Below are 22176 nucleotides of genomic sequence, written 5' to 3'. Positions count from 1 at the left end.
AGAAGATAGGCTTAAAATACAGGAGGATCTGGACAGACTCAAACACTGGGCGCTATCTAACAAAATGAAATTCAGTGGTGAAAAAGGTAAGGTTCTACATTTAGGCAGGAAAAATCAAATGCACAGGTATAGTATAGGTGGTACCTTGCTCAATAGTAGTAACTGTGAGAGGGATCTCGGAGTCCTAGTAGACAATCATCACTTCAACGTGAGCCAGCAGTGTACTGCAGCTGCCAAAAGAGCCAACACAGTGCTAGGCTGCATTAACAGAGGGATAGAATCAAGATCACGTGAAGTACTAATACCACTTTACAATGCCGGTAAGGCCACACCTAGAATACTACATCCAGTTTTGGTCACCACAATGTAAAAATGATGTTGAGACTCTAGAAAGGGTGCAGAGAAGAGCACAAAGATGATTAGGGGACTGGAGGCTAAAACATATAGGGAACGGTTGCTGGAATTGGGTATGTGTAGTTTAACGAACAGAAGGGCGAGGGGTGACATGATAGCAGTGTTCCAATATCTCAGGGGCTGCCACAAAGAAGAGGGAGTCAAGCTATTCTCCAAAGCACCTGAAAGCAGGACAAGAAGCAACGGATGGAAACTAGTCAAGGAGAGAAGCAACCTAGAACTAAGGAGAAACTTCCTGACAGAACAATTAATCAGTAGAACAACCTGCCTCCAGAAGTGATGAATGCTCCAACACTGGAAGTTTTAAAGAAGAGACTGGACAGCCATTTGTCTGAAACGGTATAGGGTTTCCTGCCTGAGCAGGGTGTTGGACTAAATGACCTCCAAGGTCCCTTCCAACTTATTATTATTATAAATGCAACTCAAAATTTAGCTGTCATGTTCAATACCACTACTGTAGAATGGAATTACTTTCTGGCAGCTTTTAAGTTGTCTTATTATCAGCATTGGTGATATTTCCATTTAGGCTGCTAATGAGAAGTGAGAGGCTCTCTTCTTAAACCCTCTAGAGTTGAAAGATTCCCTCATAGTTAATCATGCCTCATAATGAAATTCAGGTATCAGTTTAGTGTGTGTGAGACAAGATGAGCCAGGATCTGGCCCCATTCAATCAGGAAATGTCTTGATGACTTAGGGTTGGTTGCAACAAATGGTTACAAGGATAAAATTGGAGGATATGTTGCCCAGCTAGGTGGAACTCCTAGCCAACCTTGGCTGATATTGAAAAGCTAAGTAGGATCAGGCCTGGTTATACCCCCAAGGGATGACTAACAAAGAATATAAAGGACATATCATAGAAATTGGAAAAAACAACAACAAACATACAGAAGACAGTAGTGATGAAGTGTTTGCATCTTGGTCGCCCCCCAAAATTATATAGATATAATCATGAGGTCTTCAGATGTCCCTTCCCTGCCTCTTCATGTATTCTACCCTGAGTTGGCATATAAAAGCGAGAGATAATGTTCCCTTGAACACTGAAACCCTCAGATTTACAGCTGGTCTGTGTGTTCAGGTCAGCAAGCTGAATTTCAATAGAGATGTACCTCAGCTACCCTCGAGAGCCAGGAAACGTGTTTCCAAAAATCTACGATGAGTAAAATGTAGAAATAGAAATGTTCTGCACATGAAAGACAGAAAGCTGTATTTGAAGTCATTCCAAAGCTCAACTCTGCATTCGTTTTTCATAGGGTCGTATTTAGTTCAAAACATGTTGCAGTATGACATAGGAAGTGTATTGTCTAAATCTGATATATTTTTTATTGTAGCTGAATCTCTAACAGCATTGCTTGTATTAAACTTTTGTTATGGTGTATAGGAGGCCTAGGTTTTCCTCAGGGAAGCATGTGTACCATTTCCAGCTTCAAGAAAGCATGGTCTCCTGGCATCTTGGTTTCACCAGATAAGGAGCTCCGTGGCCTTTCTCAGCTGACCCTACCTTGCAAAGATCATGAAGCTTTTTTTTTGGGGGGGGGGAGATCCTAATCTAAGCATGTGATGATTCCTTTTTATTTTAGCTTGTTTTTCCATTCCTAGCTAGAAGATCACAACTTGGAAGAATAATGTAGAGAAACAAATACGTTATAGTACAGAACCTATTGTGTTCAGAAATGGAATATTAATCCAATTATTCCTTGTCTCCCCCTAGTCACACTGATCTGACTATTTTGAGGATGGCCCTCAATTATCTGAAAATTAATCTTCTGAACTTGGTGCTCTCTGAGCTTGGTTGTTTTCTTGCAAATGTTTCATTACCCAGATAGGTGACGTCATCATACTTTCTCCATGAAGTAAAGAAAAGTTTAAGAGAGGGATTTCCACCAGTATTCTTGCTCAGTGATAAAGAACTGATCCAAAAGCTGTTGCTTTTAAAAGTAAAAACAAGACTCATTGATTGCACACATATGTTGCTTACTTATCAGAACATCCAAATTTCTTAGGGTATTAATTTTAAAAGTTGGCCTTTTCTTATTACCACGAGAAGAGGTCGGCTTGTCTTGATGAGAAATTTCTTGCCCAACTGAGGACCTGATGACTAGAGTCTTAAGCAGTTTCAGCATTGCTCTACACATGACTCAAATGTAACTGCTAAAACTAGCCTAATTGGAGATCTTCCAACATGAAAGAAATTGCTTCACTGCCCAATAATTTGGTTAGATTTAATTAGTGAGTTTTGCTCCATTAGAAGACATGTTGCTGACTTTCAACGATAGCCATACACCATGTTGCAAATATGATGCACAAAGCATTCTTGAAATCCTGTAGCTGTGCACTTTTTTAAAAAGGGCAGGTTTATTTTCTAGTATTCTAGTTCAGGATGATTGCTATGTAGGGCATGGCTATACTGTGTGAAAATTAATAGGAAATTGAAAGCATTAATAAGCAACTATAGGCACCTATTTTTGGCCCATTTTTAAGTGTCCTAAGTGGACTAGAGATAGAGTTCTAACCTATGACATGTTTACAGCTGTTATCCTCATTGTTTATAATCTCTCATTTCCCCTCAAATAATACATTATAGAAGTCTGTTCTAGAAAGTACAGTACTCATGTTAAATTTTCAACCGAGTAACAACTCTCCATAAAGCTATATTCAGTAGTTAATAAGCAACAGATTTTAACAAAGAAAAGAAATGCTCAGTATCTTTGGGACTGAGTGCACATAAGCATTAGTGTACCACTGCACAATACTACAAACATTACTGTAGAAGAGCAGGCAGACCTGGGGGGCAGAGTTAAACACATCAACAGGTTAGAATTATTGCATTTGCACAAGTGCTCCAAGTCAAACCCCTCGTGAATTCTGTTGACCCTTATTTAGCACTAATTTAGTATTGAACTTTAGTTGAACAGATTCTTGTGTATAGACTTGAATAAATGTTCTGTGCTGCATTATCCTGATTGTTTGTCCCTGACATTACCCTGGTAATTCAGAGCTACACTTGACAGTATTTTTGAACTATTGTATACGCTAGAATAAAATTAAAGCACAAGACGCATTCTCTAATTTCCTTATGTAATGATTTTATATGGAGTATTATATTTACATAATTTTTGACTTCGGAATGAATATTGTTTTTTCTCTTCTCAATGTTTAAAAGAAACTGTTAAAAGGTGCAATGGTTTGCTGTAGACTTTTTATTGACTGGTTAAAAAAGAAATCCCATGGTGGGGGGATAAGGATATTTGTGGGTGGAATTTTTACTCTTTTCAATTAGCAATACATGCATATAAAATATACCTTTGGGGCATGTAGTAAAAATAATTGCTTTCTCATTTGAAAGTACTCTGTGGATGTTTCAGGCAGGGGGAGAGGGAAACACTAGGTTTGAAAGAATCATGTGTTTAAGACTGGAGCTGTACAGCTTGATTGAGGGGTGACTATAATATAAATTTGTTCTACACCATAGATTTTTGTTATTAGAACTTGGTGTGTGTGATGCACTCATTCCTTTATCCTCCTGGAGTAGTGAAGCTGTATTCTTATTAACTTGCTAATTCAGTGTTTCATGGTGAGTTCCAGAATAAACTTTGACATTTAAACATCTGATTTACGTTAACCAACTCTTAAATGGTGAAACTGAAAGACTAAATATGGAACTGGCAAATTGGGTGTGTACTTAATTATCCCATAAATACAATCTTAGAAAGCTAAGTTACTAGCTGACCGTTAGCAAAATAAACCTGAAATGGTGTGCATTGTTAGCATGTTATCCAGAAATGAAACCTGTCTTTCTTTCCCCTTTCTCCAGGTTTTGAATGAAGAATGCGATCAAAATTGGTACAAGGCAGAACTCAATGGCAAAGATGGCTTCATTCCCAAAAATTATATTGAAATGAAACCACATCCGTAAGTAAAGTATTACTGTTTCCTCAGTTATTTGGCACTCTTACTGATTGAGCTGTGGTGAAAGGAATAAGATTCTTTATTAAAATACAATGCAGAGAGCAATACAAAAGCAACTTTGTGAATAAATAAATGCATATTTGCTTATAAATCTGAGACAAGACTGACCAATGTACGGGTAGTCCTCAACTTACAACCACAACTGATTCCAAAATTTCTGTTGCTAAGTGAGGCATTTGTTGTGTGCGTTATGCCCCATTTTACAAGCTTTCTTGCCACAGTCGTTAAGTAAATTCACTTAAGCTAGTAACATGGCTGTTTTTAAGCTAGGAACATGGCTGTTAGTGAATCTGTCTTCCTCATTGACTTTGCTTGTCAGAAGGTTATAAAGAGGATCACATTAACCCAGGACACTGCATAAATATGAGTCAGTTCCCAAGCATCTGAATTTTGATCATGTGACCGTGAGGCTGCTGCAGTGGTCGGAAGTGTGAAAAATGGTCATAAGCCACTTTTTTCAGTGCCATTGTAACTTCAAATGGTCACTAAGTGAACTGTCGTAAGTCGAGGACTACCTGTAGTAGAGTAATTATTGTTTTATAAAAAGTATTGAGTTATTTTGTCACAGTTTTTGGATCTATATTGTAACACAGTTAAGCCACAGTGCCCTCAAGATATTTTGAACAGCAACTCTCGCAATAACTGGTCACTTGCTATGCTTGCTATGACTCATGGAAATTTTAATCTAGGAGGGATTCAGATTTCCTACCATTAAAGTAGAGGTTCTAGGTGATAACTCCAGCCAAAAATTCATTTGAAAACACACTAAGTTAAAAAGGTGAAGATTACATCTTCTGATTTGTTTCTCCAAAGAAAAATATCTTCAGTCTTATGAGAAAAAACATGATCTAATATATTACACAATTTTGAATAGAAAGTGCCATCAAGCTGAAGAGTGAAGCTAGGAGCAGAAGTTGGTTGTTTACATTGGCAGCAGAGAAGTAGATCATGCGAAGCTGAGTTCCTTGTTAGTGCATTCATAGCTAGTATTGCAGAATCAGCAGTTAAGCCCAGGTTGTTGCTTTTGCTGCAGTTATGGCTATTCATCCAGTACAATATTTGATTCTAGTCTACTAACGGTGGTGATGTAACTATTCAAAAGAAAGCCGAGGGAACAAATTTTTGAACTAAAATTCTTTCCTGTACTTATTTCTTTCCTTCATCGGTGACAACATTATTGTTGGTACATCTATACAGAGTCTATAGAAAACCTTAGTTTGTGTGACATGTCAGCAATAGGAAAAGCGCCGTAGAGTGTTTGTCTTGATGTGTAGTAAATGTAAGCATTGCCGTGGTCTCTGTACTGAAAAATGTTAATAGCAGCTTCACACTCATTAAGCTGTTAATAGAAATAACATCATTATAGGAAAAACATTAAGCGTATGTCCTGCCTAACAAACAATGCAGTATCATTCCAAAGCTTTCACTGAAAAATGATCCCAGTGGAGCATTAGTACTGAACTCTCTCTGCTTTTCATTTTTGTTCTTACTACTTATATTTTTCCTCTTTTGTTCCTTCTCATCTCTACTTCTCTTAGGTTTTAGGGTGCCCATTGTCCTGCTTTCCCTGCTACCATTTTTCCACTCATTTCTGGCTTCCACAAGTGTTGATTGCTCTAAGAAATACCCTACTACAACAACACCCAGAAATTATCTGTTACTGAAGATGGAATACATTGTAGAAATTGACATTTTAAAATTTTGTGATTAATATTTCTTATTTGTAAGAAGCTGTTTCTTAATTCATATGTATAATGGAATCTAAACTGAATATCAAGTCGGAGCCAGGCACCTTTTTTTTCTATACTTTGCCTTCAGAGGTGACATCAGAAGAATACAGAGCAATCCAAGAAATCACTCTCTTTTCTTTTGCTTTTGCCACCTTAGCCTTTCATTCTCTACAACCTAATATTCTCCTGGGGGAGGGCTACTTTCAGGTCAACTCCTGGCAACTGCTTGCAACTGATCCCTGAAATTTGTTTGGCAAGGTGTTTTTTTTTTGGGGGGGGGGGGTTGGAAGAGGTTTGCCATTCTTCCTTCCTAGGGTGGGAAAGTGGGTGACTGGCCCACTTTCATGCCTAAGGCAAGACTAGAACTCAGGGTCTTCCAGTTTTAACCTGGTGCCTTAATCACTACACCAAACTCACTCTCTGAAGTTATCTTCTCCACCCTCGAATATCCCACAAATGTCTCAATGATCCAAAATTTGATTGCTCTGCTGTAAAATCATATGGCATCTAAACCCAAGTCTTCTCAAAGATAAGAATAGCATTTTGGCGTGGAACAAATGAGCCAAGGAAGTGGTAGTCGCTTCCCTTTCATTGCACCTGTTAAGGCAGAGGCCAGACAGCCCTCTGTCTGTCTGGTTTAATTTGGATTACTGTGCTTAGCAGAGAATTGGAATTGAGCTAACTGGCCCCTTCCAACTATCAGATTTAGTCCTACAGGAGAATAAGTCCAGATTAATATTGCCCTTCCTCAAAATATCTTTCAGTGTAACTCCAGAGCCTGAAAATCAAGAAAGACAAAAAAATAATATTGTCTTCAGAGTGTTCGAAGGGAATAAATTAGTTGCACAGAAACATGAACCAAATATTCCCTGGTCAGTTGTGGACTTACGACCCCAATTGAGCCGAAAATGTCTGTTGTTAAGTGAAAAGTTGTTAAGTGAATTTTACGACTTTTCATGCCACAGCTGTTAAGTGAATCACTGCAGTTGTTAAGTTAGTAACATAATCTGGCTTTTCCACTGACTTTTGTTTGTTAGAAGGTTGCGAAAAGGGATCATATAGCCTTAATAAAAGAGTCAGTTGCCAAGCAACTGAATTTTAACCATGTGACCGTGGGGATGCTGCAACGATTGTAAGTGTGAAAAGTGGTCATAAGTCGGGTTTTGTTTTGTGCCGTTGTAACTTCAAACAGTTACAACTAAATGAATCTATTGTAAGTCAAGGACTACCTGTATTTTTCTTTTTATCTTTTCCCTTTCAGATTAGTCTAACTTTTGTAGGTATAAGGGTAGAGGTAGAGGTAGGGGTCCTCTCTTCATTCCTCCAATTGGAACATGCTGACTGGGGCTTGATGGGGATGGGAGTTCAGGAACACTCGAATGGCTACAAATTCTCTATCTGTGGGTTAGAATTTTGCTTTTCTTCTCGAGGAGAACAAGCAGGTAGAAAAGGAAGGGGAGTATTTGCCAGTCCTGTAGGCAAAAGAGAGACTTGTATAGTACCCCACTGCACCCCAGAATGATTGCCTGCATCCCATATTCAGTAAACAATTGGAATGGCAGGGAATAGCAAAAGGGAACTGTAGCCACTTCTGCTCCTAAACATCTTGTCCTGGACAACCTCTCAGGATCGTACACAAGCACATGTGTACATGCGTGCACGCGCATGTACACACATTCTTCTGTTAAGAAAGATTTTGTTTTTAGGAGCAACAGGCAGTTCTTGGAAAGCAGAGTTTGCTCAGCTGTGCTCCAGGGCAGGGGTCTTCAAACTTGGCCCTTTTATGACTTGTGGACTTCAACTCCCAAGAGTTGAAGGCTGGCTGAGGAATTCTTGGGAGTTGAAGTCCACAAGTCATAAAAGGGCCAAGTTTGAAGACCCCTGCTCCAGGGCCATGGAGGAAGGACTAGGCTTGAAAGGAGACACTGGGCTGAATGAGAAGTATTGCTGGCCAAATGTGGCCAGTAGGCCAACATTTCTAATTACCTGTTTTAGCACTTTCTCAGATGATTCAGGAGGTAATTTCAAAGCACAAGAAACAGTGAGGTTAACAGAGGCAAACTACATTGAAATTAGGTTACAAAAGGCCAGTATCTGTAGGGTGCCATACTATCATTGTTAGCTAATTAAGCACTTGTTTTATTAGTCAATGGTTTAACAGCCGTTAGTTTATGCCACCCAAAACTTAAATGTAGGAGATTACTTAAGACATTAAAGTTCAATAAATTTAAAAAGTACAAGCTTTATAATTATATATATTTAAATAAATGTTAACCCTATTTAAATAAGTAATCCTTTATTTTTATCCTTTCCCAATAATGCACTAGAATAAAACAGAGAGGTAGTCCTCATTTTGCAGCCACAATTGGGATTGACAACTCAAGTCTTTTAACAAAGTGGTTGCTAAGTGAAATGGTGATTGTGCTTTTGACCTTACTTCAGCTTTCCTTTGCTTTTACAAACCTGTGAAGGTCGTAAATGCAAGAATTGATTACAAAGTTATTTCTTCATCACTGTCATGAGTGCAAGCAGTCACTGTCCCCCAAGGCTGTTATTAAAGGAGGAATACCTGTACTCTTATTTTAAAATAAATAAATAAATAATAACATTGTTTCCTCATTTCTATTGTGACTTCTAAAATATATATTCAAAACTTCTCTCAACTGACCAATTTTGTTCTGCCAACCATTCTGGAGTATACTTCTAAAGTACAGTTGGATAGGTGTTGTTTTACCTAGGATAATAATAATAAAGCAAAGTGCTGTTTCAGCCAGGGTTGAAAATAACTGTCTGTACATTAAACCCCCAAAATTATAAATATGTTATTTGCTTAATTCCAAAGTTCCACCCAAAAAAGAAGAGCTCCTGCGAGGTGGAGATATTTCCTTCTTAATAAGCTTGGAGCAACTACAGCAGACATGTCAAACACAAGGCCCGGGGGCCGGATCCGGCCCACGAAGTGATTTCATGTGGCCCACGAAGCCATCCTGGAAACAGTGAGGGAACGGCCCCCACTGCCTTGGCCCTGGCCCAGAGACCCTCCTTCTGCCAGAGACCCTCAGATCTGTCCCACTCCTGCCCAGGCCCCCATAGGCACCCTTGATGTGAACGATGTAGAGTTGGCCATCCCCACCCAGTAGGCCATACCCCCTCTAGCCACGCCCATCCAGTAGGCCACACCCACCCTGGCCATACCCACCTGGCCCCCTGAGGGCAACCGCAATGCTGATGCGGCCCTCAATGAAATTGAGTTTGACACCCCTGAACTACAGTATAGATCTCCTACATTTTATACTAGGTTAAAATTTGATAATGAGGAAAAATAGATTTTAGGCACTACTTTAAAAATGCTGAATGGATCATAAACTCAGCATCTTTTTATTTAATGGAGTTAAATTGCAATGAGTAAGTCTTGGCTTTCAGTTAGTTTGCTTTGCTCATTGGGTAAAATAGCGTGGTGTGGTTTTGAATTGGCTGACTCCAATAACAAATAGCATGCCTAAAATTACATTCTATTGACATGCTTCACATGCTGAATGTGAAACGAATTGAGCCCTGCATAATGTGGCACCATAGTGACTGACCACAAACAGACTCAGAGGTTCTTTGGCGGTGATTGGAATAAATAATAATTGCTACATTTTGGAGCCAAAAACTTAGGTCAGTGTGTATAACTGAAACATATTTTTTTTGCTAGAGCTGTAAACACCCAATCTATATATGCCCTTAGATTTACTTAGACAACAGATCACACAATTAAGTTTACATATTTGCCAAATTATTTGATGGTTATTCTCCTGGTCACATCTGCCAGACTGGGGAGGCAAGGAATTCTGTGGTTTCCGTCTCCTGAGGTACTTCTAGTGGGAAGAAGAGCCTTCTCCGAGGTAGCTCTCTCCCTGTGGTCCAGGAATCATCCTCATGGAGATAAGATTGGCCCCCACTTGGACACTTTTTCAAAAGGCCCCCCAAGACCTGGTTTTGCAAGTGGACCAAGGAACACAGAGTGGGATAGAGCCCATCAAGTGGCTTATTTGATTGACTGATTGTTGTTGCCGAGGGTGGGGTGGGAGATTATCACGCTTTTTTTTTAATGAAATGTTTATCTTTGTAAGCTACCTGGGGCCACTGAGAATGAGTCACGCAATTTTTAAAAAATAAAATAAAGTAAAACAAAATAAATAATACAGTACAGTTCTATTTTGTTTGAATCACTATATATTTGCAAGAGATGAATTTGTTTTTGCAACAAAGTTTGTAAGAAAATTCAGTTTACTTCTGAAAAAAAAGCAAACTATTGCATGGAGCCGATACGAAAGTAAAACCAGCTTTTTGGCAATTCCTGCAGTTTCTAACCAAACAAAGATTGGACAAATGCAATTCTCTTGATGATGTAATGCTGGGAAGTAATCCACCAAACTTGTATTTTTTATTAGGTCTGGTAAGATCCAGGTTTTCCTAATTCTTAAATCTCTTCTAACAGAAGGCAACAGCATGATAACTTTTCAGCTGTTTGGGCACATTACGGTATTTAAACTTGCAAGTTAGTCTTCATATCACCCTGTTGGAGATAAGAGAGGGACAGAAGCTTCAGGCTGTAAAGAGTTTCTGGTATGATTCATCCGGGAGACTTTCTGCTTTGTAGCTCAATCATTTAAATCAGGATGCCAACCCAAATTAGATTAAGAATTTATAGCTGAATGCAGCAAGTGATGATTAGAGTCATTGAGGCACAGAGTTGGAAGGGACTGTTAGACCATCAAGTCCAAACTTCTCAGTTTGAGAATTCAAGTGAAAGCATCGCAGGCAGATGGATATCTAATCTCTGCTTGTACACATTGAATGAAATAAACCACAGTCTCCCTGGGCTGTTGGGGATTTTTCCCTAATAATCAGAATCCACCTTCCTATATTTTTAATTCCATGTCTTGTACTCTGGAACAAGAGAAAGCAAGTCTTGATCTTTTTCTGTGGGACATCCCAAATATTGGGAAAGTGCTAGCTCTCAGACTTCCCTCCTTGTAGTTTGGAGTGAAAACAGTTAATCTCTAAACTTGCCTGTCAGAGCTCTGATTATTAAAAGGAAGGTTATGTTGCAGTACAAGTATTTCAGTGAAACTGTACTTTTACTGTTAATTGTTGGTCCTAAAAGGCAGAAGCTTTCTACCACTTCATTGTCTTCAGTGTCCATCCAAACGCTGTTTGTTTTATCTGTTGTCATTAGTTTGGTTCTCTTTATACTTAATTTTAGTCCAATTTTTTTCACTGTGCTCCTTGACTTTTATTACTAGAGCTTGTAGATCTTTTGCATTTTCAGCATTCAGGCTACTGTTATCAGCATAATGCAGATTATTGAAGTTTCTTTCTCCAATTTTAGACCCTGACTCATCTTTTTCCAATCTACCATACCCCAGTATAGTATATATTGAGCATATAGATTGAATAAATAGGGGGAGAGTATATTACTTGTCTCACTTTGCCAACCTGCAGCCAACCTGTTTTGCCATATTGGCTTATGACAGGGATAGGCAAGCTTGGCTTGACTCGTGGACTTCAACTCCCAGAATTCCTGAGCCAGCCATTCTAGGAGTTGAAGTCCATGAGTCATAAAAGAGCCAAGCTTGCCTATCCCTGGCCTATGACATCTTGATCCATGTATAGGTTTTACATAAAAACAATGAAATGTTCTGAGATTTCCATTTTCCTAAGTATACTCAACATCTTGACATAATCAACACAACTGGAGGCCTTTCAGCTCAATATGAAATATATTCTGACTTCTTTTTGGTATTCTTTGCTTTTCTCAAAGTACCTCAATAGCAATGTTAGTCTTCCTTCACTTTTTCTAAAGTCAGGTTGAACATCTGTCATCTTCTTTTCCATGTAAAGTCTAACCTGCATTGGATGAGTCTAAGAATTATTTTTATAGTGTTTAAATTAATACAGTGTACAGTAGTTTGCACAATCTGTTAAGTCTCCTTTTTTTTGTTATGGATATATAGATTGACCTCTTCCCAATCTATTGTCAACTGCGTCATTCTCCAGATCTGCTGTCATTGCTTGGTTAGAACCTTTACTGATTCTTCTCCTTTTGCTTGTCATATTTTTGTAGATATTCTACCATTCCATACAAGGGCTGATTTGGTAATGATGGGAATCTTGATATAACTTCATCAACAAAACTGATTTGGTTTGTTGGAGAATTGAGAACATTTATTAACACCAAGTATTACATAGTAACTAGGCGAGAATCTTTTGTATTCTTATAATTCCATCTTTCTCAACTTTTAAAACATAGCTAAGGATTTTCTTTAACATTTTAAGACTCCATACTGCCTCAGAATTTATAAGGATGCTAGACTATGAATTCTGAAAATGGCACCATACCAACATTTCTCAAGTTAAACAGTTATGGCCTGTATTCCCATTCCAAAAACAGATTAGCTGATATTGTTTGTCAGGTTGCTGCTCGGGATCAAGCCTGTCTAAACTTGTTCTTTCCGTGTAATTTGAATTGGGCTTAATTTTCAGTTCTCTGTTTGCGCAGGTGGTTTTTTGGGAAGATTCCTCGAGCAAGGGCTGAGGAGATGTTGGGTAAACAAAGACATGATGGTGCCTTCCTCATCAGAGAGAGTGAAAGTGCTCCTGGTGATTTTTCCCTCTCAGTCAAGTGAGTATTGCTTTTGGATTGACTTGATGTGATTTGACTGATGGCCTGGCTACAATCTTTGAAACTTCTGTTATTGAAATAGCTATTGGCTAGAACAAAAAAGAAAGTGAGTTTTAAAAAAAATTCCTCCAGTGCAAGGATGGCTGTATTAGGCTTTCATAGTCAAAAACTTTCTAACTTTCCGCAGTTCTGAACATTTTCAGTTCATGGTCCTCTTTGGATACTGACACACTAGTAGAGGTTATAAAGGGGGGGGGGGGAAACATGTCTCAGTCCACTGGAGATGAATTTAGCACACTTACTAACTTCCTAAAACTCAAGTGCTTTATATAAAACAGCCCTAGGATCCAGAGTTTAAAAGTTGCAGATAAGTGCTGTGTTTGTGCCAGAGGATTCAGGCCATCTTTTGTCTTCCAGTCCAAAGTGATACATGATCAGATCCACAGACAATTTTTAAAAAGTTAACCCTAGCTACATACTGTACCTATTTCCAATTCAAGTGCATTCACTACCAAAAGAGGTATTCAGAAAATGTTTTTTTTTTTGCTTGTGGCCTTACAGAAAAATAAAGTACTTTGCTGAATCAATTTTGTGTCATGCAATCTTTTAACATTTAAAAAGAAGGAATGGGGTGGGGGTGGGTGGGCGTATTTTAATATCCAGGCTTAATAGCCTGATCATGCTTTTGTTTATCCACGTTTAGAGGTTGCCTGACTCCTTAGCAACTGTGGATGACTTAGAACAACACAGATAAAACCAAAAAAAAAAGGACCTTGGCCAACCAGATTGGACTAATTCTTGGATTTAACTTTAAGTACGGATTATTCAGCTTTTGCTAATACACAGTAATAAATGTGTGATAGAAATGAGAATTTCTAGGCTTGCAAAAATTAACAGAGTTTTCATTTCTCGTAAGTTATATGTGCTTATTTTCTTGACTTGTAACGTTGACTGCTGGCTTGTACTGCCACCTCATGTTTAGAAATCCCCAAAACCCCAATTTGCATTTCCCTTGGCTGAAGATTTACCCTGTAGATGTGCAAGAAGATATAAAAAAGAATACTCCTTGCCTGGGAGAAATATTAAAGCAGTGAGTACATCTGGAATGTTCTTCCCCTTCTTTTTAGATTCGGAAATGATGTGCAGCACTTCAAGGTGCTTCGAGACGGTGCCGGCAAGTATTTCCTCTGGGTGGTAAAGTTCAATTCTCTGAATGAGCTGGTAGACTATCACAGATCAACCTCTGTCTCCAGGAATCAACAGATATTCCTCCGAGACATTGAGCAAGTGCCTCAGGTAAGAAAATGTTTGGAGTTTTCCTTATCATAAAACTATTTTTATTTTTTATGAATACCTGTATGAATGTCTTTTTAGTGTGTGTGTGTGTGTGTGTGTGTGTGTGTGTGTGTGTGTGTGTGTGTAGGGGGTGTGTCATGAATGATAAATAAAACCCTGGTGACTTATGAGGATAAATTGTGTTAGGAGCTATTCTGTTTTCAATAGTGACACTATTTTTTAAAAATATATAACCCATTCTTTAAGCCAGGCCCTCAAGGATTTCTTAAAAAATTACGCAATAAAAATGTACAACAGAACACTCTTTCCGAAATAGCTGATAACCTTTTGAGACAGGCATGGCTGGAGACTCAGTCCACGTGGATTTCATAGAGCGCCATGGTTTATCAAACAGCTCTGAGACGGGAAGTAACCCAAGAGACAGCGGGTCAGGTTTGGACTGGGGTACAGCACTGAGATAGCCTTGGTTGTACTTGGAGGACTTGAAAGGAGGGTGGACCATTCATCCCAGATGAGTCTGGCCTTCCTGAATCTCTTAGTGGCTTTCATTACAAAGGACCACGACCACTTTCTGAGTCAGCTTTAGGGACTGAGACTTATGTACTATGTTTTACCTTACTCCGATCTCAAGGTTGCTAGTATATGGATATTGGTTGTCAGACTGCCTTTGTCCGAGAGATCCATAGTTGTGTGCAACCAGTGTGAAAAGGCAGAAGGCGTTGTATGCCACTTGGGCCTCAAATGATAACAATGCTCTGTCAGCCACCTCTTAACCTTGAGTCGGGTGGTTTAGATGAACTGCAAGAACAGTTGGAATACCAGCTTCTGGTTAGATGAATCACTTGCTAAAAGGAGGGTTTGTTACTGTCACAGCTAGACTGAATCTCTACAGTCCATTACTGATGGCAGACATGACTTGAGCATCTCTGCTGGTTTATCTGAATCCGATCAAAGGCAGAAGTGGATTTATTTGTGACTTGTGCGTAGTTAACCCATCAGGTTCTAGAGTTTATTAGATGAGCCACTTGTATAAAAAGACATAACCTCTCATAGTCTTGTCTGCTAGACAAATAACCTTTCATTCGTTTTGTGTCATGAGCTCACGTACAAAGTTCCTCATCCAGCTATAAAAGAAAGAAGGAAAGAGAGGAGGAGGTAGACACATATGAAGATGCATGAGGCGGAATTTCATTTTGACAGCTTAAATTCACATTAGGGTAGCTGACCTGGGAACCTCCAGTTGTTTCTGAATTATCTTACCTCGTTGCTAGAGGTATCATAGCCAAGGGTAACCGATGCAGGGAGTTGCTATTTGGCAACACCTGGAAAGACATAGTTTTCTCATCTCTGGATTACATGAATCCTCCCGTTGCCATTAAAATTTTACTTGGACAGGCAATTGGGACCAGAATTTAGATTGCTAAGGTGGCGGTTGTTAAGTGAATCACACTGATTTTATGAGCTTTTTTTTGCCACTGTTAATTGAATCACTGCAACTATTAAGCGAATCATGCGGTGGTTACCCAAATCCAATTTCTCCATTGATTTTGCTTGTCAGAAGCAAACTGGGAAAAGGTTGCAAATGGTGATCACATAACCCCTCCTGGGCCATTGCAGTCGTTGTAAAAATATGCCAGCTGCCAAGCACCCAACTTTTGATCATGTGACTGTGGGGGACATTGCGACCGCCACAATTGCGAGGACCGGTTGTGAGTCACTTTTTCCAGTACCATTGTAACTTTGAACCATCACTAAACAAATGGTTGTAAGTTGAGGACTACCTGTGTAGATTTAAAAAAAGAAACAGGTTCATATGAATAGCCTTTGTTGTTAAAGCAGCCTCATGTGTATCAAAATCACATCTGTGTAGTAAGTTGATACAGAATTAATACTTCATTGCCCAATATTTGTAGATCTATTTCATATTTTAGACACAACCTCGAAAACTCAAAAATGCTGCTCCCTTTTTATCATAAGACATTTTAAAGCCGTAGTTGGTTATAAGATTGTATAAAATGATTATATACTGTAAAATGATTATATAAAATGATAATATAGAATGATATACATTTTATGTATATCAGAATAAGCATTCTAAGTTAAGATTTGCTGCAGTTTCTACGACTGAGTGAATTAACTCACAAACCAAGACGCTACAGTCACATGACCATCTCTCAGTATCAACAGCTTCAGATGTACGGACTGTAGGCTAGAGACCACATAGTTCGTGCCACAAAAAAATAAAACAAGCAATTTGGAGGCCTCGATTAATTCCCTGTTCTCTTCTTTACAGCAACCCTCATACGTACAGGCTCTTTTTGATTTCGACCCTCAGGAAGAGGGAGAGCTGGGCTTTCGCCGCGGAGACTTTATCCAGGTCCTTGACAATTCTGACCCCAACTGGTGGAAAGGAGCCTGCCACGGACAAACAGGCATGTTTCCACGCAACTACGTTACTCCCGTGAACCGGAACATCTAGAGCAGATGGCTAAAGATTATTTAAGGAAAGAGGAAAAACAGTACAGTCCGCATTCAGAATCTTAACAACAGCCAGAGATCTCCAGTCATCAGGCCATAAAACCGAGTCCCCTCAGGTCTGCATGAGGGGGAACACTTTTTTTCACTCAGAATGGAACTTTGTGGGGAGGGGGACAGGAGAAGGGTCCAACTTATGCACCAAAACTTTTCTTTAAATTAAAATGGATTTCTTTGGTTATTTCCAGGGTGGCCCTTTTTGTTCATTGGTCCCTTTTCTCCCCAACACCAGTGCATCAATGTATGAAGTGTTATTGCTAAACGAAGTCCATGCTATTGCCATGAAAGGAAGAGAGGAAACTCTGTTGGTATCTGCTCTTCATGCACACAGTCTTCGGGAAGGGACTGAGAGAAGAAGCCAAATACATTAGTCAGTTTAAACACACACACACACACACACACACACGTGTTATCCTTCTACCTTCAGTGTTTTGCCTAAGATAAGGTCTTAATTTTTTTCCCTCACTGCTTTTCAGTGTGAAAGTTGTACGGCTGTGGAGCAGAGGGGAAGATGGTAAATAGGTTGTAGGATTTTTCTGAGAAAACCTGCATTACAACCAGATCATGTCTTCATTAACCACGACGGCTTTTAATTATCTTTTTAATCATGTGACTGAGCATGGTCTTCTGTTTTTTTTAATTAGTGCCTTTCCCTCGTTACCTTTTTTTAAAAAAAATAGTTCACAGTTTTCAGTTTGTTCCTGTTTTTTATGTAAATAGTTAAGGAATTGAATGAGAGGAATGTAACTTTTATTACCTAAAAAAGATCTCCATTTACCAGATGGAGCTTTAAAATATGTATAAGCATTTGATATTTTTCATACTAGTTGGGAAAAAGGCATAAAATGTTCCAAAACTTACAGTCTGGGGTTCTTGAACAAGAGAGAGAAAATTGCCCCAGTTTGGGGGGGGAAAATGGGCATATTTTACAAGGCCTAGGGTGAAATTCCAAATTATTTCCCCTAAAGACTGTAAGGCCTCAAGAAATTGGGCTTAATTCTAGTGAATGGTTGACCCTAACGCTTGAGGAGCAGTCCAGCCCTCTCCCAAGTTGGCGTGACCCCCAGTTGCAATCAGTGACTACCTTCCAGCAGTACCCCTTTTTTCTACACCAGTATTACTGTAGCTGGAAGAATCGTCTTTCTTATTCTCAAATCCCAGGAGAGAGATTGTATTCAACTTTTTATCCTGATAAAAGCTCATAGGTGCCATGCATAATTTTATGAATGACTTAGACTTTAAGACCAGGGAGAGCAACTTGCAGAGCTCTTGTGCCAACCGGTTACCTTATTTCCTTTTGCTGAGCCGTATACCTGGAACTTCACTACTACCTTAGTAACAGACCCCCAAACTACCACAGAGACCTTCCCTTACAGAAAAGCTCTGTTCTTCCCAGATCGGGGTGGGGGCAACCCTGTGTTGGTGGGTGCCTTTTTATACTAAGTGTTACAGGTGTTATTCCTGAGATGGACTCTGCCTTATATTTCCATTTCTCTCAGCAGGTGAAAAAAAGAAAAAAAAAGAAAGAAAGCTACCCTGTAGCATATTAATTTCTCATGTTTTTCTTGCTACCTGTCTTTCTCTCCATTCCCCCCGGTCCCCACTTTCTTTTTTAAAATTATTGGAAAAGGAATTATGGTATTCTACATTTGGACCATTTGATTGTTTTTCTTATTTTTGGAATTGGTGTATATCATGCAGCCTTGCAGACATAATGTCTTGTGTGTATATATATATATTAAATCAGTGTTTAAATAAAACAGGCCTATGTACGTAATCCGTTAACGCAGCAGCATTTGGTAGATAGTAATTAACTGTGAATAATAAATATACAACAAATTCTTCACTTGAATATCAGTGTCTTCTTTATTAACATAAATAGCGCATTTAAAGAATCAGTGGGGGGTTGGTATAGTAACATGCTGAGATTGTATCTCAGAAATGGGAAGGATCAGATTAAAACCTAACTTTGATTTAAATTAAAATGATTAGCTTCCCTTTGGAGCACATAAAGTAGGAAAAGCATGCTGAGCTTATCTCCTTGATAAGCAAGAGTTCTTAAGTGAGTTTTGCTCCATTTTACGATCTTTCTTGCCACAAGAAAATCACTGTTAAGTTAGTTATATCATAATCGATCATAACGATCGTAATAGTAAAGTTGGAAGGGACCTTGGAGGTCATCTAGTCCAACCCCCTACTCAGGCAGGAAACCCTATACCATTTCAGGCAAATGGCTGTCCAGTCTCTTCTTAAAAACTTCCAGTGTTGGGAGCATTCACCACTTCTGGAGGCAGGTTGTTCCACTGGTTAATTGTTCTAACTGTCAGGAAGTTTCTCCTTAGTTCTAGGTTGCTTCTCTCCTTGACTAGTTTCCATCCGTTGCTTCTTGTCCTGCCTTCAGGTGCTTTGGAGAATAGCTTGACTCCCTCTTCTTTGTGGCAGCCCCTGAGATATTGGAACACTGCTATCATGTCACTCCTCACCCTTCTCTTCGTTAAACTGGACATACCCAATTCCAGCAGCCGTTCCTTATATGTTTTAGCCTCCAGTCCCCTAATCATCTTTGTTGCTCTTCTCTGTACCCTTTCTAGAGTCTTGACATCTTTTTTACATCATGGTGACCAAAACTGGATGCAGTATCAAAGTGTGGCCTTACCAAGGCATTGTAAAGTGGTATTAATACTTCACGTGATTTTTATTTATTTATTTATTTATTTTAATTCCATTTATATCCCGCCCTTCTCCGAAGACTCAGGGCGGCTTACAAGCTTAGCAAGTAGCCTTCATTCTATGTATATGCCTGCTTACTAGGGCTTTCACACACCCCAAGCGGCATTATTACAAAGTCAGCTTAATTGCCCCCAACAATCTGGGTCCTCATTTTACCTACCTCGGAAGGATGGAAGGCTGAGTCAACCTTGAGCCTGGTGGGATGCGAACCTGCACTAATTGCAGGCAGCTGGTGTTACTTAAGGAGGCATTAGCCCACTGCTCCACCAAGGCTCTTGATCTTGATTCTATCCCTCTGCTAATGCAGCCTAGCACTGTGTTGGCTTTTTTGGCAGCTGCAGCACACTGCTGGCTCATATTTAAGTGATTATCCACTAGGACTCCGAGATCCCTCTCACAGTTACTACTATTGAACAAGGTACCCCCTATACTATACCTGTACATTTTTCTTGCCTAAATGTAGAACCTTAACACAGTTAAGTGAATTTGGCTTCCCCATTGGCTTTGTCAGAAGGTTGCAAAAGGTGATGGTATGACCCTACAACCAACATAAATACATGCCAGTTCCCAAGTGTCCGGATTTTGATCATGTGACCTTGGGGATACTATAACAGTCATAAGTGTGAAAAACTGATGAAAATGTCTTTTTTTTAGTGCCTTTGTAACTTGAAGCGGTCACTAAAAGAATGGTTGTAAGTCAAGGACTACTATGTTTCTGGTACCTCTGTGCTTTCTCACCAGGGATAATTAGGGCCTGAATGTATATGGGTGTTTGTTTATCTGATCAGGGTACAAAATTAGCATCATTATTTGTTGTCTTCTGCTTTTAGTGCTTGGTTCCACAGCTCTATAGGTTTTTTCATGCTTTCATCCAGAACGATTCCTTGCTGCACACAGCTGTCCCTTGGTTTCTCATAGGTTTTTGAAGCAGCTTTGCTAGAAAGAAGAAGAGGCACTTTAGCAGTTTTATGGAATGCAGAGAACTTACTATTCTGAGAGAAATTTGTTATATCTAAGGACCAGTTTTGGAGGACAGAGGCATCATCTATTATGGGCTTTTATGAAAATACGTACTGTTGTCATTCAATTTGGGGACTGCTTTATCTCAGTTAATCTTGTATTGAAGGCTTTAACCTCACTGCTAATTTTTAACAGAATTGCTCAGAAATTAAAAGCATACCTTTCTCAAGGAGACTCTATTTTTATAGATTGTTTTGAGATTGATTTATTCCTTATTCCTTTATTCCTTAGATAACCAAGTATTACACAGCATGTAATATGTTCTTACAATACGATTAATTCAACCAGTTTGCTGAATTTGCATAATGCACCTAATCATACAAATAGATGTATTTGTATGATTGGTCTATGGGTTGGTCTATTTGTGATTTTACCAGCTTTTTAATTAAACTTTTCCCAGATTCAAAACAAAGACAATTTTGAATTCAAGAAACCTTGGGTACCCATTTCTGTAATTCCAAGGTAAAGGATACAGTATTTTAGTTTGGATGACCAAATGGCTATTTTTCACAGGACATGCTGGATTGTAAATTAGCGAGTCACATTTTATCTAGTGTGTTTTGCACACTCAGCCCATGTACTTTGTGGATCAGTCACAATGATGTTAATTGACCAAATCACACTCTCTGAAATTCAGATGGGCCCATCAGACAAACAAGTTGGAAGGGCTTGTCTGCTTGATTTCGAATTAAAAAAGAGGCTCTTGATTTGGCATTGTTACAGAATGGAATTGATACTTTTTTATACTTTACCACCCCCAGTTCTAGAAATGCTGCAGGAAAATTAAAAGAAAAGAACAAAACAGTTTTGAAACGGTTTTTCCAGTGCACTTGATAAGTTGCTACCAATGTGATCTTTGCTGAGTTCTGCTTGCAAATTGTGTTTCATTCAGCATACAAAATGTATTTTAGGCAAATATCACTGTCTGGATGACATATTCATCCAAGCTTATATTTAAAAAGGAAAAACATGCACTTACCTGTTCCTTAAATTGTTAGCTGTGCAGTAGAAGGCATATGGCTGACATTTAAATCTTGGCTGCCAGTGAGCCTGTGCTTCCAATACTCTAAATAGACACCAAGTAACCACAGCAACAACAATCTTGCGATATAGGCATTCAGGCAGAGTCAGCCTTCTCCAAATCCCATCACTTAAATTTGTCATCTTATGGGACTATGGAAGCATGCCTTCTCTGTTGCAGCCTCAGCCCTCTGGAATGGCATTCCCAGAGATACTAGGGGTTCTTTCTCCTTGCTTCCCAGAAGTCTCTTAGACTGGCTGTGGTCCCAGGTCTCGGATTGGGGTGGCTGTGGAGCAGGGTTAGGGAGTGTCATTTTGGTCCAGCAGTCCTGAGGTTTTTACTTGTGTTTTGAATATATGTATTGGACGCGGTGGCTCAGTGGGTTAGGACGCTGAGCTTGTCGATCAGAAGGTCGGCAGTTTGGCAGGTCGAATTCCGAGTGCCGCGTAACAGAGTGAATGCCTGTTACTCATCCCAGCTTCTGCCAACCTAGCAGTTCGAAAGCACGTCAAAATGCAAGTAGAAAAATAGGGACCACTACGGTGGGAAGGTAACAGCGTTCCGTGCACCTTTGGCGTCTAGTCATGCCGGCCACATGACCACGGAGACGTCCTCAGACAAGCGCTGGCTCTTCGGCTTTGAAACGGAGATGAGCACTGGCCCCTAGAGTCGGAAACGACTAGCACGCATGTGCGGGGGAACCTTTACCTTTACGTTTATTGGACTGTTTGTATACTCCCAGAATTGGATAGCCTTACCAAATCCAATTTTTTTAAAAATAATCCTCATTCAAC

The 22176-nt window shown here is 39.4% G+C and overlaps 1 protein-coding gene across 1 annotated transcript in view; it reads left to right on the top strand.

Annotated features, from left to right (window-relative positions):
* The window catches only part of GRB2 (growth factor receptor bound protein 2), a gene marked incomplete at its 5' end in the record, with an annotated part of 65921 nt that extends 47471 nt beyond the window's left edge, over window positions 1–18450 (top strand). Inside the window, 4 exon segments of the mRNA XM_081319628.1 lie at window positions 4226–4323; window positions 12658–12780; window positions 13908–14076; window positions 16370–18450. Coding sequence (XP_081175754.1) covers window positions 4226–4323; window positions 12658–12780; window positions 13908–14076; window positions 16370–16555 — 576 coding nt within the window. The 3' untranslated portion in view covers window positions 16556–18450.
* Between the last annotated feature and the right edge of the window lie 3726 nt (window positions 18451–22176).

The sequence above is a fragment of the Vipera berus genome (assembly GCF_964194415.1).
Source record: "Vipera berus genome assembly, chromosome: 2".
NCBI lineage: Eukaryota > Metazoa > Chordata > Lepidosauria > Squamata > Viperidae > Vipera > Vipera berus.
This window is presented reverse-complemented; position numbering and strand designations above follow the sequence as displayed.